Source organism: Mycteria americana, chromosome 8, assembly GCF_035582795.1.
Source record: "Mycteria americana isolate JAX WOST 10 ecotype Jacksonville Zoo and Gardens chromosome 8, USCA_MyAme_1.0, whole genome shotgun sequence".
NCBI classification, from domain to species: Eukaryota; Metazoa; Chordata; class Aves; order Ciconiiformes; family Ciconiidae; genus Mycteria; species Mycteria americana.
Genome location: NC_134372.1, coordinates 810024 through 826439, shown reverse-complemented (window position 1 = coordinate 826439; position 16416 = coordinate 810024). Strand labels below are relative to the sequence as shown.

The 16416-nt window shown below is 44.5% G+C and overlaps 2 protein-coding genes across 8 annotated transcripts in view; one reads left to right on the top strand and one right to left on the bottom strand.

The window, feature by feature from the left end:
* Nucleotides 1-16416, top strand: part of LOC142413535 (uncharacterized) — a 56314-nt gene that overhangs the window by 27201 nt on the left and 12697 nt on the right. For 2 of the 3 annotated variants that reach the window (XM_075509761.1, XM_075509760.1), the window contains one exon: nt 5066-5306. In XM_075509761.1, coding sequence (XP_075365876.1) covers nt 5066-5213 — 148 coding nt within the window. In that variant the 3' untranslated portion in view covers nt 5214-5306. Of the gene's footprint in view, nt 1-5065; nt 5307-16416 lie in introns of those variants that run through there. The other variant, XM_075509762.1, reaches the window with a different exon arrangement.
* Nucleotides 1330-16416, bottom strand: part of JAKMIP2 (janus kinase and microtubule interacting protein 2) — a 71546-nt gene continuing 56459 nt past the window's right edge. Inside the window, exons 18-23 of one of the 5 annotated variants that reach the window (XR_012776831.1) lie at nt 15691-15768; nt 14604-14807; nt 12849-12914; nt 11214-11286; nt 4519-5622; nt 1330-3921 (exon numbers count right to left, since the gene is read on the bottom strand). Coding sequence is in view for 4 of the 5 variants with exons in the window: in XM_075509753.1 (XP_075365868.1) it covers nt 11236-11286; nt 12849-12914; nt 14604-14807; nt 15691-15768 (399 nt within the window). In the remaining variant the exon portion in view is untranslated. Of the gene's footprint in view, nt 3922-4411; nt 5623-11213; nt 11287-12848; nt 12915-14603; nt 14808-15690; nt 15769-16416 lie in introns of those variants that run through there. The other 4 variants (XM_075509753.1, XM_075509755.1, XM_075509754.1 and 1 more) reach the window with 4 other exon arrangements.

Below are 16416 nucleotides of genomic sequence, written 5' to 3'. Positions count from 1 at the left end.
GACGGGGCGGGGCGGACCGGCCGCCCACGGGCCCCGCCGCGCCCAAGGCTGCCGGCGAGGGCGGGCGCTCCGGCCGCGGGGCCCGAGGCCCGGGGGAGGCCGCTGGCGCAGCACGTGACCGGCGGGCGGAGCCCTGCCGCGGCGGCAGAGGGCGGCACTGCCCCCTGGCGGCCGGCGGCCCCAGCGCGGGGACAGCGGCTCTACGGGCCCGGGCCCGGCACGGCCCGGTTCCGGCACGGCCCCGCCCGGTCCCAGCACGGCCTCCGCACTGCCGCGCCCGGCTGGGCCGTGCCCTCCGCAGCGCGGCCGGGGCCGGGGCCGGGGCCGGGGCCGGGGCCGGGCGGGGGGAGCGGCCGGTCGCACAGCCCTGCGAGGCGGCCGCCCCAGAACCGGCGCCGTCCTTCCCGCGCGGAAAGGCGCGTTTGCTGCCGCGGCTTCCCAGCTGCCGCAGCCTCGGCGGGAGCAGGCGGCTCGGGCTCCAGCCGCAGCTTGCGGGGCAACGGCGCCGAGCTCGTCACCCTTCGCCGCGGGGCGAGCGCAGAGACGGGAGCCGGGACTCGGCCGCGGCGGCGGCGGCTCCTCCCTCGGGCGGGTCCGGCTGCGGGCCGCTCGCGCCTGCGCGTGGGGCCTTCGCGGTGTCGCGCGGGGGAGGCGGCGGCCGGTGCGGGGGAGCGGGGCCTGCGGGCGCGGCCCGGGCCGAACCGAACCGAACCGGCTGAGCCGCGCGGGCGGTGCGCGGGGCCGCCGCAGGCTTTCGCCCGCCTCCTTCCCGGTGCAGGCGCTACCTGGTAACGCAGGGCGGGCAGCGGGGCTCTGCGAACAGCGGCTGTGCCTCCGCAGCGGAAGGTTAACCGGGCCCGAGCCTTGTTCTACAGGGAGAGCTGCGTAAAGGCACGTATGGGCACTGAAGAGCATCGGGAGACTGCGAAGAGGGTAACAGAGCTTCTGAGGCCTTTATTTTTTTTTTCAAACTGGGGCAAGAGGCCCATAAGGGTCCCCCCATACACTCTTCTCCCCTAACTCTAGCAAAAAGAAGGCAGCTTTTTTTTTTTTTTTCTTTTATCGCTGCGCAGGCCTATCAAAAAACCAATGAATTCAAACGTGGGCCCGTGCTGGAAAAGCTGACTGCCTTCCCCTTACCGACTAATTACTTCAGGATGTCCACTAAAGCTTTTTAATAGATTTATGTTCCAGAGTGTGCTGTGTTATGGCCCAGCCTCTCCAGTCCTCTCCCTGGGTCGCAAGCACGTCAGAGGGAGAGAGCGGGCGAGGAAGGGGCGTCTCTGTTGCTCAGCTTTAAGGTGATTCCTCTGAACAGATCCCAGACAGGTGGTGAATATTGCCACGAATGTAAAGTGAGATTTGTTTTTTAAAAATGCTGCTGTTTTATTTTTTATACAAACTAAAACACCAGAGGTCATTGAATCCTATATTAAATACATAAATTAAAAAATAACCATTCATAAAACTTTACATACAATAAGGATTCTCTTCTACACGTTAATACATATAGTACAGATACATGTCCAGTGTTTATCAAAGGGTCATTCTGCCAAGTCATTTACAATTCTGTTCTGGAATAGACACCAAAAAAGTCGGGAACAAAAAGTATATATAAAAACACACAGGTGCTGATGTGAGGGAGGGCAGGGGGAAAGAAAAAACCCTTGGAATCACCAGCAGCTGTGTGGCTGTTTATTGAACCTTGCGCTAGTGAGAAGGGGAGCCGGGCCTATTCGGGCCTCGTGGGATGCCACGGAACGGAAAGCTTTGGGGGTTCAGAGGATGCTTCCCACTGAGATGAGGGCAGGGAGCTGGAAAATGAAGCACATCTACAAAAAAGTCTCCACGGTCCTCCAGGCACATCAACAAGAGAGGATGGAGCTGTGAGCCAGGCTGACAATACTGCAAGAAGGCCTATTTCCTTCTGCAACCCCACTCGCCTAAATTCATCTCGCCTAACTAGGCCCTCATCTGAAGTGCTTAAATTGAAAGAATAGTCTTCAAAATCTCCTGACTCGGTCAGTGGAGAAAAAGCAGCAAGTCAGCTTTTGGTCAAGCTGACTTGCAGTAGATTGTGTGGCTCATCTACTGCTTTGCCGGTACGGATAGCCTGGAGCGCTGGTACTCCTGCTGCAGCCTAGGACGGATGGATGGGAGGAATCCAGGGCTGTATTTGCTGTCCTCAAAGGCTGCAACAAATTGATTTTTATTTTGCTGGTTGGTTTGGGGGAGGGGAGGTTGGCTGCAGTGACTAATTTGAGGGAGGATTCTCAATGTCTTGCCTCAATGAATGTCGGGAACAGCAGAAAGCCCTGGATAAACGGCTTCAGGACAGCGAAGGGGGGAGATGCCAGAAAAACAGATCCAAAACCTTGTTGCCCATGAGATGTAGAACTAAACCATGAGGAGTGTACCAGTTGTGGCAGCTAAACAAGTCTAGATTCAGTTCCCCGTACCAAGATTGGAAGTATAATTTCATAAGCTATAGCAACGATTTACTATATACAATAGGGAACAGATAGATATATGCATATATATGTACATATACATATATACTATATATAGATACATGTATATATATATACACACAAACATCAAACTCATTTTGATCTAGCTGACAGCAGAAAGTTTGTATTACTCATATGAGCAAGTGTGTTTTAGGCGTGGCTTACGTGATGCTGCGAGGGGAGTAAAGCAGCTGTTGTTCAGCTCTCTGGAGGGAGTACAGCAAGCTCCTAAAGTCTGCAGACCAAGATAAGCTATGAACTGTCTGCCACCCCCCATCCCACCGTGAGCCCTTGGAAATGGAGCACCTGCATGCGTACGCATACGTAAGAGTAAGGGAGGGGAAATCGGGCAAAAAAGAGAAATTAAACAAGATGTGCACAACACAGCTCAGCAGGCCTAAATGATGAAGCCTGTCACAAGATCAGTCCAGTATGTTCTGAAACTAGGTATTTCTATCTGTGCCGTGAACCTTCCCTATGATTGCCTGAAACAAATGTTTCTAGTCCTCCTCTTTTTTTTTTAACTAAAGCAGAGGTGGAATTTATTGCACCGTCACGGAAAACAGGTGCTGCTCATTCTGCAAGAAGAGATCAATGTTTTAATTGCTGGCCCTAATACTAGGGAAAACAGCTTCCAGCCTGTATTTACTTGCAGGACACTGCAGCCAAGCAGTATGAAATGAACGGGTGCTGCAACAGGGGGGGAAAGAGTGAGAGGGGGAAGAGGGAATAACCAGAGAGGGAGCCCCCCCTTTTTGTAGCTAACAAGATGTAAAGTTGCTTAGTGATCTAAAGGTGTCACAGGTGTGGAATGAGGCTCTCCAAGGGCCTGACTCAGAGCTTCAGGACTGAACTGCTAGCAGCACTGCTGGAAAGCACACGTAGGTTTGGGCCAGCCTTATCCACAGATTCTTCTGCGGGGGAAAAAGAATTTGAACAAAGAGCATGCAACGTACCTGTATTCCTTTAACATATCTGCCTACAAGCCTGTTTTTAAAAAAAATGAACCAACAAACATACAGCTGGTGCAGAATTCAGTAAGCCCCTTGACTGAAACAGACTGCTTCAAGAAGATGTGGTCATTCTGTAATTTAAATTAATTTTAAGGAGCAGGAAAAAAAATCACTTGCTAATAGCTTCTAACCTTTGATGGAAGGCTTAACACCATCTCAGGGCATGCAAGAAATGAGGACGTGGGGAGTCTTGGTGGAGAAACGGAGCCCAGCATTGCAATCCAATTGGGTGAATGGACATTAATGATTAAAAGCTATTCTGGCCAAAAAATATCTCTGAGGGGCACGCATCCTCGATACTAGAGGAACCTCATCCCTGCTATGGCTGAGGAACTGCTTTTGACCTGCTGAGTTGCTGTGGCGAGTTCCTTCACTGCTTTGTGCCTCAGTTGCTTCATCTGTAAAAATAAAGCAAAGGAGAGACTCTTGGTAAAGCACTTTTAAAGCTTCTGATGGGCAGAGTTTGTGTGCGTAAGGTGTTGGTACATGCGAGCCCGTTTTGAAGGTTTAAGTAATGCACAGGCAGTATTCTGGCCTTTAGTTTTCTATCTTGTAATACAGACGTCCGTTTCTCCCGGTTAAAATTAAGGCTCCATCGTGGAGGACGCAGCTCAAATAAGGAGCCTTGCCACAGGAGCGTGAAGCCGAGACAGGCACGGCTCCGTTTCCAGGGAAGTGAAGAGAGGCACGGAGCCGCGCGCTGTCCCACCTGGCTCCTCCAGCACAGAAAGGAAGGTGGGTGCAGCTGGCTGCTTTGCTCCCAGCAGGCCCAGGCCCAGGCCCCGGCCCCTGGCAGCGGGCGCTGCGGGCGCGGCTCTCCTCAGGGTCCCTCTCCTGCTGCCTGCAGGCCGCACGGGCCTGCGATGCCCCAGGGAGACACCGCCGGGTTCCAGGCTTTGTGATTAGCGAGGTAAGTAATGCTTTGAAATGCAGACTACTTCTAGGTATTCTTAACTGTGGAAAAACCTAAACAGACTAGTGATACTTCTTCTTACTTCTAATAAGGATGTGTTCACGCTGCTTTTCCCCATTTTTGGTGTACGTGTTGTTGATCAGGAAGCCAGCTAACAAAGTCAGTTTGACAAGCCAAACCGAAACGTTTGTTCCAAGCTGGGACAACACAGTTGGACGCTGATGCTTTGTGGATCGTACCACATGGACGGCGGGGTTGGCTTTTCCCCCCTCTGTCCTCCAACATACTTCTTTTCTTTCTCAGAAGCTACTCTGTAGGTCCAATCCAGTGATCCTCAGTGTATTATTCAAATAGTAAAACCAAGTATAGTCATTATTATCTCAATGGCAGTCTTTAAAGAGCATGAAAAGTATCTGACAATAGACAGGCTGTTCTTCACGGAGGGAGGGTGAAGAGAGAGAAGGCTGCAACTGCCAGAAATCCTCCTTATGCCAGACACCCTCTTCTTCCCTTCCTTTGCCGAGCAGGGTGGTGCTTTGTTACGATCTCAAGCACAAAACGTGGTGCCCTGTCCTGCCCTCCTGCAATAAACCAGAACGCATATTTCCCGTCTTCCCCCCACACTGCAGCTGTCATTTGTTCCTGAGGTTAAAACCAAAGAGGGAGAGGAGGAGTCCCTGCAGTGAGAAAGCCAGACAGTCCAAACCGAACGCTTTGTCCTCAGCATCTCTCCACGGCCCGTGTGTGTTTCTCCTGCTCTGTCCTGTGAACTTTTGATCCATTCGTGGGATGACAGTGTCACATTTAAACAATTGCCCTGCACAGCAGGGATAGATTTTTCTGTTGTAACTTTGGTTCCATGCCCAAGACACACTGACTTGATCAGCTGAAAGTGGTTCCTTCCCTTTAAGTTCTTCCTAAGTGATGTAGGTTCACAGTTTATTTTTCTTCCCCTTTTGTAATCTCCACATACAGAATTTCATTAGATGCAGCATATATCATAGCTTTAGACAGGAACTGTCAAGTAACAAATCTTGAGTGATGGCTTTAAAATACAAGGTGGTTGCAGTCTTGGCTACAGGTTGTTCATTTTTATACTTTTTAAAATAGGTGTAAACAATATTCTCTTCATCGGGGGGGTGGAAGCATTTGCCTTTATAAGGACTTATCTGTGTGGTCGGGCACTCTAAAAATAAAAATAAAAAAGAACACCTGTATCAGATAAGTGATAAGTTCCCCTACCTACCTATCCCAGCTGACAAGATGCAGTCTATCAGTTGGGAAGTTGAAGAGGTCTGTTCTTAGAATTATCAGTGTTAAACTGTTTCTGTTTGTCCGTATGAAAGGCGTCTGTGAAAATTCTGGGTATTTGGCCAAGCCTGTCCATTTAACCCTACAAAGTACAGCCCTCTGGTCCATAAAAGTCCCCATGGGCATCTTCAGATGAATAGCTATTCACCAGTTTCAATAACTCTTGAACCAAAGCTGCCTAAAATTCACCAGTGACAGGAGACAGGACAGCAGGTGATATGCTTGTGGTGTCAGGGCATCCCCAGAACTTTGGCTAATGCAGCAATGAGGCAAACACAGACTGCTCCCGTTCCGAGGAAGCCTTCCCTACCTGTGGAAAAGAATTGTGGTTCTCAGGTTTGAAACCAGGGAAAAAAGGGCATATTTTGTCTTTGTTCTCTCAGCATTCGAGCCTACATGGTAAAATTCACTGAGTGCAAAATCTATGCAAATCAGACTTCCTTATGTGATGACAAGTAAGTGAATGCGTATATTCACAAGCACAGAAAAAATGCAGGTAGGAAAATCCCACATAAACAGGAGTTAGAGGGCTTCTGGTCTGGATACTATATATTGCTGCACATGGTTTCGTTCATGCTTGTCCTTCCTTATGTGAAAAGTATAGCAGTGAGTGCTGTGCTCAGTCTGAGAGAGAAAGAAACCAGAAAGTATCATCTGTGATTGCACTGTGGTTTGCTCTCAGCTAGTTAAAAGGTCAGTAAAGGATAAACTGCAGCAAGGCACGAACAAAACCAAAGACCTTTCATCATCAAATGGCTCCCTGGGTACATTTCAAGGATGCATTGTGCTTTTTTTGTTGTTTTATCAAGGATCTTTTTGAAGTCTCTTATGATAAGGTTAACAAAGTTAACTGGCATCCAGTGGAAGTAAAGCAATTTTGCAAAGATCCCCCGATGATATATATCTCAGTAGTTCCAAGAACCAGAAATGCTGATGGCACGCTCCCCACGCCATGCTCACCCTTGCTGAGTTACTTCAAATGTCAAAGTCACCTGGGTAGGCAGGTGGTTTTTAAAGTGAATGGGAAACACAAATCAATGTTACTTTATTCTCCCTGATGCCATGTATTCCAGCCTCAGAAAATATGACCTTGCTCAAATCCCTCTCAGTCTTGCCAACACCATTCCCAAATTGCTTCTGTCTTGAGATTTACCCTCAGGTATTGAGGGGTGAGGATCCCATGGAGGGAAATGGAGGGGGTGAAGACTGGGATCAGGCAGGGGATGAGGAGCTAACAGCTGCTTACCATTGCCTTGTTTTGAGGAATTGCTACAAGACTTGATGCTTTGCACTCATAGAGTGACTTGCCTTGGTAAAACACTGTACAGATATCATGCTTGCTGTGATGCTGGGCCTGCTGCAGCTGTCTTACAGTTCAAGGGAGTTCACAGCAATGCAGAGCCTCTGGAAAAGCACTGAGTTTATATACACACACCCCCCCCCCTTAAGATTTTTCCGTTTTCATAGTCAATGTCCCATTCTCTACATCACTGTATCTCCACCACTGTCATGGCTACTTCCTCTGCCGTTCAGCTCTCAGTAATCCATCTTCTTGTTCCCCACCTGACATTCGTAGCCAAATATGCAAAAGCAGGGTGGGAAAAGCAAAAGAATCATTCATCTCCTGGGTGGTCCTAGGAGTAGCACAACACCAGCAGGCTCTGAGCAGCTGTGAACCACGTTTCAGCTCTCTCTGAGGCTTCTTGTCCTCTCTATGGGCAGTGGAGACACAAGTCACTCGAACTAGACCCTCATGCGCTCCCGGGGCCAGCCTCCATGGAGCACCAGCGAACCTAGTGAGCGAAACTCTTCTCATGTTGGCGCTGTAGTCAGAGCAGCCTTCCTGGGCTCCGTGAAGTTACACCCAAGGGATTTACACCTGCTAAACCTTAGGTGGTGTTTAAAACAAGCAGAAATCCTATTGAAGGAGATTGGGCCGGGGGGGCGGGGTGGGGTGAAGGAAGTCTTGACACGTCTCTAAGGGATCTATGTAAAACCCCAGCAATGAAATCAGCCTCAACGCTGCTCTGGTTCTGTTGCAGCTGTGCCAGTCCTGCCAGTCCTAAAGGGGCAGAAAAATGCTTACGTTTCTTTTGACTATTAGTCCTCAATGACTGTGCCAGTGAGGAGTGCATCAAATTAGCAGAGCTTGTGCTAGATGTGACCCAGCAGCCACATGCAGATAAAGTGACTGCAAGTGAATAATAATAATAAAAAATCTGCTAGACTTTGAGGGGGAATGTAGAGTTCTGACCTTGAACACCTCATTAGCTTTTCTAACCAGCCAATACCTGCCCCCAAATTAGGCCAAAAGGGCATTAAGTGTTACCAGCAAATGTGGAGGTTTTGTTGTATTTTTCTGATGGTCCTGATTCTTCTCCTTTTATATGTGCTTCCTTCCTGCTTTGAGAAGAGGGAAGGAATGGCTCCTCAGCAACAAAGAATTCAGTCTGCCTCTGAAGACATTGCAGAGCTAATTGTGAGGCTGTTAAAACATGTTTTTCCTTATCATGCAGGACTGAAATGTTACAGGGCACTTGAGATATTTTCACAGGCTCCAAGACAAAGAGTTAATCAGCACTGCTGGAATTCTGATGTCAGAATAACAGGGGTTTTCTTCTATTTTGGGAAATGCTTATTTCAAAAGATAGTGGTATATACCTGCAATTCCTGAAAAGCCAAGTGACTCATCCATATTATGTCTGTAATTCTCAGTTCGCTTTCCTTTCTCTTCTGTGCTGGCATTACCAAAAGCATGCATACAGCCTCAGGAAACATACACTGACATTTTTGTCCTGGGACTAGGGATTTCCTAGTCTAAGTTCAATTACAGGTGGATTAAATTTTTCATGTGAATCATCTTTTTCTTTTCTAATGAAGAATGTCATTATCTATAACCAAAACTTATTTTATACATTTTTGTGAATCTTTTTGGCATTTGCATCTACCACTGAGGTTTTTTTTTTTTAACTTCTGAAAAAAATTCTTTTCAAAACTAAAAACAATTTAAAAAAATCAAGAAGACAACACTTCCTGATGAGTTCTTCTATTAATGAAAATTTTAATTTGTATTTCTCAGGATGCATGCTCTACTGCAAAGACTTTACTGGGTGCTCCGTTTTAAAAGAGACAGGATTAGGAAAAACTGTTCAGTATTGTAATGTCATGAATGCATTTTTAATCAAGGTGACCTAAACTGAGCAAGGGATATCTTTTGAGGCACATTTGCAAAGAAGTAAGAAATGCCCCGCTTTCTCATTTTTCTTCCACCACAGCTGATACCAGCATTGGTAAAACTAGGATGTATAAGCTTCTTACCAATTCTGTAGCTGCACCAGAAGAGGCAATTACTCAATAGAAAACCAATTCCACACCCACAGAGGTGGAAAATATAGGTGCAAACTGTATATACAGAAAATTCTGAACCTCTTATTGCCCCAGTTTTTTTCATATGCTTCACAAGGCACAAGGACTTCATTGTAGCTGTGATAGAAACTGAAAAAAGGACAACAGTATAGGCAAATGGGAAAAACTCATGCAGACAGGCTCTTGCAAATTTCACTGTCAGTTCCTGTGAGTTTTCAAGGTGCACCTTAAATCTTTTTTTTTTTTTTTTTTTTTTTGACTCTCCCTCTAGGTGGGCTGCTTGTTCTGGACTCATGATTCTGTGGTACAGCAAGAGACAGTCATATCAAATGATCTGCTATTACTGTGTACTGTGAAAATTTTGGCTTCTTAAATTAGCCTATGCATAATTTGGCTGTTTCAGAAGACTTTCTGATTTTTTCCCCACTATGAATAAGCAAGAAACTGTAAAATCAAATTTTCACCAGTCATGGCCACTCAAAAGCATCTCACAGCTGCTGTGCTGTGTCATGGTTCCCAGAAATCCTGTGGCAGGAACATTAGTAAGTATGCAGTCATAACTTAATCTGTTTAATGTTCACTGGATCGAGGCAGTATTTTTTAAATAGCAGCAACTCTATAATAATATTGGCCATTGTTTACAAGAACCACAATCACTGATCTGTCCACGTTCCTCTGATTCTTTGCTATGGTTCATTCCCCATTCAGTCCAACCTCCATGTATATTGCTGCCTCAGCCCATGAAAACATTTTGAGGTCTGGCCAGCCAAGGCTGCAGTGGATTCCAGTTGATGTGGCTAATTCTGGGAGTTCTCTCTGCATCAGCACAAAACTGCAAAAGAAATCCTTGATCTAGCTGAAATGAAGCACAAAGTAGGGGGCTTTTCCTTAGAGGGAAAAGGAAAACCCACCAGATGGGACCCATGCCACTTAATTATAATCAATACCTTGAACTGCACCTGGAAACAAAGGCTGAGCTAGTACAAATGGTGGAAGGGCATGGCAAAACATCCTTCACACACAACTGTATTCTCAGCTTGCCTCAAGTGCAGAGCAGAAGAATTTATTCATTGACGTAGCTCAAGCCAGAGCCAAGAGATAAAGTGAGAAATTTAACGGTATGGGTCTGTCCCCAAACCAGGAGATTTTGATCTGTCATTACATGTTCTTGAGTCTTTAACATAACATTATCTAGGCTATGTTCTACTTCTGTTAACCTGGATCAGAAGAAATATCCTCCTAGCCAGCATCCTGGTTCTGAAAGAGGCTAGGCACAGAGGGAAAAATGTGAAGGCCATGCACATTATAGTTCCCTGATTTATTTCCCCATCTTCACATTGCTTTTTGAACTTTCAGCTGCTAAGCATGCTGTGGCAAAGACTTCTTTACATCCTACATCATTAACTATCAATTTTTGTTTACTATAAAATTATTACATGATAATTGCTTGTATGGGAGACGACAGTGAACAATAGCAATCTATCCATCCATCCATCCATCCTATGACAAATTTTCTAGACCTCTCCCATACCTCCTTTTAACAGTGTCCTGCTTTCTGAGCCAGAAAAATCCTTCCAGCTCTCTGTCTCCCTCTGCCTGTCTCTCAGCAGCTGATCATTCTTCCTTGCCCTTTTTCATATCTCTCCTACCTCTGGGCACTGAGCTCTACCTGTTTGTAACCTCCTGATCTGTTTCCCGAGTGTCAGTTCAGAGCCCATCATCGTGTGTATATGGTTGGGATTTGTAACTGGTCTCCATCTGCATCACTTTGCAAACATCAACATTGAATTTCACCTGCAATTCTCTTGGCTATTTGATACTGTGAAATTCTTGTTAGCTTTTATTTTTACAAGTCTGAATAGTGTAGTATCACCAGCAAGCTTTGGCAATTCACTTACAAGTATGTTGGATGGTGTTGGTCTGACTGCAACTCCCTGGGGCAACCCAGCAGTGTGAGGACACTCCGCTGTGAACTATGACAAACTGACAACGACCTGCTGAATCCTCTGACTCCAGACATACACAAGAACACACAAGGATGTGATCCTCAGCTCTGTACAAGAAGTGCTAGCTTTGAGGAAATAAATAAAATAGTCTTACCTTTCCAAGAGGCACACTGACATCAAGGCCAAAGAATAAAGGCAAGAGAGAAGAACAAGAATAGAAATAGAAACTGCAGAAGGAAAAGAAGATTGCGTAAAAACTAAAGGTCATGGTAAGCGTCACGATTATTTTTGCACTCTGTAGGACAATTCAAACAACTATGCATTCAGAAAACACTTTCCTAGTTACTTCTGTAAGTACTATACTGCTTCCCAGGCTTAGAAAACAGATCCCATTAATTTTGGTGATGAATTACAATTGGCACCATATTTAAAGCCTGAGGTATAACTGTCACTATGAACCACCATGGGTTGACTGAAGTCACAAAGTTGGATATCAAAAATAGCATGGGTAATATTTTTAAGTGCATTAAAATACAGCACCTGCAATCCATGCTGGAAATAGCCTGGGAATATATATATATATATGTATAGATACACATACACACGCATAACATCAAACCCTAACCATTAAATGTTTAATAATCCATTTTTGGATGCCTCATTTTAATCATGAATGCTTTGTCTTCCGAGATGTGAATTTTTCTGAGTTGAAAGCTCTTTTGAAAATTGACATTAAAAAGTCTTCTATTCAAGGTCTCCGTTTTGACCATGGCGTAAGTTTTGCTTTGCTTTTTTATTTTCATCACAGATTATCATCTGTTATTTTTGCAAGTTATATATATTAGAAAGAAACACACTGAGTCCTTGTATCACCAAAATATTGGCAGCAAAGCAGAAAGAATCATGTATTAAGTTTTGCATTATGCCCACTTGTTTCACTTTAGGAACATACATATGAACTGAAAGGGCTCGTTAGCACTACTGTCATTGTACTAATATAGCCATTATTTCATATTATAGTTTACAGATGGATATTGATATTTACTAATGTAAGTACATTGGCAAGGCTTCTACTGGAGATGCATCTTACACCAGTCTGGCATTTCTAGCAAAGACATCATTGGTAGCAGTATGCTACGCTGTGCCCATGCTATGATCTTTTTCCAACAATCCTATCTAACCTATCCACAAGTAGCAAAACTCAGTGTCACAGAGTTGGCCTTATTCACCAAAAAAAAAAGCAGTGCATATTTTGAGAGAGAGAGAGAGTATATATATAGTATATATAAAGAATGTGCATATATAGTTCTTTGACAGTTCAGTTTAAGGGCAAGATTCTGGTACCGTATTTATATTGCATAGTCAATTACAAGCTTCAGTAAAGAGGACAGCATCAGAACCTGAGTTCGCTAGTCCTGCCAGATAAGGACAATCTTCAGATGTTCACTCAGTTTCATTCAGTCCTTCCTGCTTGCTAGCCTCACCTTGCATTTAATGGTTTACCAACACAGCATTTAACAGCCAAGTAAAGGCTTCACCATTTGGTACAGTATCATTCACCATAATTAAAAGTGTTTGCCATTTATTTCCTAAACTGAAATGTTGTGGAGGAGACTCTTAAGATTAAAGTCTGTATATACTGAAACACAAACTGAAAAGAAAGCATAGCAGAACACCACCAACAGGTCCAGCTGATTCAGCTAAACAAAAAGGTCATGTACTTCAAGAGAGCTAGGTCATTACTGTCAAAAATTTGATCAGCGTGCTTCAGAAGCGTAACAGAACCAACCTTTTCCTCCAGATCCTTAATTTGTCTCTTTTGGATGTCAGTTTTATCTTCTAAATCTCGGATCCTCTGGAAATCAGAAAAGAAAGCATCTGGACTAAATTCTCAGTGAATTTGCTCCGCTGAACAAGTAACTTAATGTTCCAAGTGCCAAAAGCCTACAAATTAACAAATCCATTTCTTTGGCAGGGATAATCTTGTATAGTTCGATGACTCCATCCACTAACCCTGCCTAACCACAACTTTACCATGCGTATAACTGCTCCAAATATGCTACTGCATATATGTGACTGTATCCTCAAATGCTGGAAATTAATATCAATAGTGGATCTGTTTCATATTATGTTTTATATTAATCCTGTGTTAAATAGATGGAAAAGGTAAGATCATGGTTATACTCTTTAGAATTATATTATGATTCATTAAGATTTCTCACAGTTTGATGTGTTGAAAGAGGATTAAAGTGTTATTATTAGCTCTGAAGTTATAAATGTATACAATACTATGAAGACATTGACTGTGGTGAGTGGGATATACGTAACTTATAGACAAGGTGTATTTTTTTAGCAGAGCTTGGTACTTCTAGAAAAATTATGTAACATGAGTTAAACTTTTGGCCCCTTGGGAAGAGAGATCCCACAGAATGGTTAACAGAACCACTAAGTATGAAAAATGAGGCCTTGAACCTCAGTATCTTTTCTCTGTTTAGTCAGGGCGTAAGACAGCTGGCCCGCAAACAGCAGAGATCCAAAGAGGCAGACCAGGAGACACCGGGATGCCCTGGCACCTGGAGAGCTGATGGCACCCCTGTGACCATCTTCCTAATTGCCTGGAGAGGAGATGACTAGCTTATGGCAGCTTTCAAACACTACCTCTTCCTTTCCTTGCCTCTCAGCCTTTCCCAACCCCATCTGCAACTGAGGCTGGCTAAGAGCTGTTCACAGAAGCCAGAACTGCTGTGGCGGTGTTAATCAGGGCGGTGGTCGTGGCTGAAATCAAGAAGCAAAGCTGCTCACGCCGCAAAGGCCCGGTAAGAAGTAGTAAGGGTGGACCCAGTCTCAAGGCCCGGTAAGAAGTAGTAAGGGTGGACCCAGTCTCAAGTCTCCAACTCAGGATCAGGCAGGACTGGGAAAACTAAGTCCTCCTGTGAACCAGAAACCCTAACCACTGGGCACGTGCTTTCTCTTTTACTCCCATAAATGTTTGGGTCAGTTTTGTTTCATTGTGCAGCTCTCACATTAATCAGCATGCTGTGACTGTTTGCCATTTTGCTCTGGGACCTCACAGCTTGCAGAGCGGCAAACATCGGTCTTTGAACGTGAAATGTGGTACTGTATCTCAGCAGTGAAACGTAACAGCTGCCCTCTTGGGGGGGAGGGGGGGGGAGCAGAAGTTTCAGGAAAAACAGATAGCTCTCCTGTGTAACACAAGCCAGAAGCATTCATACAGTTCCTCTTGTGCCCAGTCCAGTAACTACGGATGATCATTTTTATTACAAAGCTGGATTCATGCAGACAGAATTCTGGATGAAAACTTTGGTTTGGAATTTTAAGACTCAAAATATGCCAAAACAATCCTCCACAGGCTAATATCACATGTGTTTGTGTACACAGTAAAGACACAAAGTATGAAACAACTAAAAAAACTAGTTGCCAGGGTCCCTCTCATGACCTGGAGCTTGCCTAAATTTGACCTCAGCTTATGTTCTTAGGCAGCAAACCTCAGTAGATATGCATGTGCGTGGTTCCTTTCTCTTACCTGGTGAGCCTGCTGGAGCAGCTCCATCCTCTCCTGAAGAATCTGGCAATCATATTCTCTGCTTTTCCTCAGCATCTGACGTCTTAGCTTTTCTACTGCTGTCCTGAGCTCTTCCTGCTGTTTTTCAGTGAGTAGTTCCCCAAACTTTATCACCGTTTCTTGCTGCAAAGCATTGTACAAGGTGGCTTCAAGCTCCTGGATCCTCTGGTTGATGCAATGCCAAAAGCCAATTAGAGATGAAACATTGTTTAAAACACAGTGAGGACTGGGGGGGTTGGTGGCAGATTCAGGCACCTGCATGAGAGGTGGTTCCTGTGCTCAAGTGTGCAAAAATGTGAAAAACAGAACTCAAAATGGTTCAGTGTTTTGACAAAAGGATATGAACTTTTATTTTTAAAGTACTTTAATATTAATTTTCACTGAAATCCCTCACTTTGACTTTTTTTTAAGCAGTTACAGAGATGATTAGGAGTTGGATAGAATTTTCATACCCATTTTATAAGTGTAAAGATAAATATTTCACCGATTCTAAAGTTTAGACCCATTGTGCTAAACAACAAAAGAGGAGAGATTGAAGGTCACTGTCAGACTACTTTGCTTTTAATCTTGCTAATCAATGAGCATTCTCATTAACTTGACAAACCAAACACGATGAACTTGCACAGCCAGTTATCAGACCTATGTATCAGAATTTGATACAGCAATGCTTATATAGCAGGAACTCCTGATTTTTGTGGCATATTGTCTTCTTGCTATGATGTGCAAAACGACCAAGATTCCAGATCTGAGTTCCAGTTGCTTGCACTGACTCCAGTTGGACAAGCCGACATTAATGAGCAATATCTGCCTTTAACTGACAAAAGAGTTTCAGACTTCAGGAGATCTGTCTTTTTGTGACATGAAAGAGCTACGTGTTGTGTTGAAGCTGTGCAGATTGCATGGCAGTGCATTAGAAGAATGAGAAAAAACAAATAAATAAAAAAAGATGCTAAGAAAAAAGCAAAAACCTCTCTTCCTGATCCAACAGGAGTCTGTGTCCTGTCACAGTGCTGGCCAATATGTGCTGTATAATTTCCTTTGTACATACCATGTATGCTTGGTCAAGAGCTTGCTTCCTGTAGTCTAATTCTTCCTCCAAATAACCTTTTATTTTGCAAAATTGCTCCTACAATGAAGGATCATTTGGACAGAAAAATGAATTAGTTACTCGAAATACTTTGGGAAGTTTTATTAAATCAAGTACAGATATCTGACTCGGGCAGGGCTAGGAGAGTGGTCTTCAACTGACACTCTGCAGAGTTATTAATATCTGACTCAGCTAGAAAAGGAGGAAGGGAAAATAGCTGTGGATTGCTTTTGTATGATAATACATCTGACCTACATGGAACTAAATCCATCATCTCTTTGTTGACTTCAGTGATATTGCTTGGCATTTCAGTAGTGTAATTTAGGGGTTTCTGTGTGATTTTTCTAAAGGTACCTTCTCTGGCATCATGGACAACTCCTTTTGTGCTTTCTCTTATTTTGGAAGAAGTGTGAAAATGCAATAAACCAAACAGGAACTGAACAGGCATATTCACGTTCACGTTATTTGGGGGAAGCTGCTGTGCTTTAATTTCTCAGCCTATCTTAAGCTGAATTGACTCAAGTACAGACATACCATAGGAACAGAATGTAAACCACTACAGCTACCCAACTCTTGTAGTTATGCTTGTTCATCTTGTAGGTTACTTCCATTAGCTGGACTAAGAATAGGGTAAGGTACTAACTTTACTGGTGCTATAGCAACCTCAGTTCAGCTGTGAATGTTTTG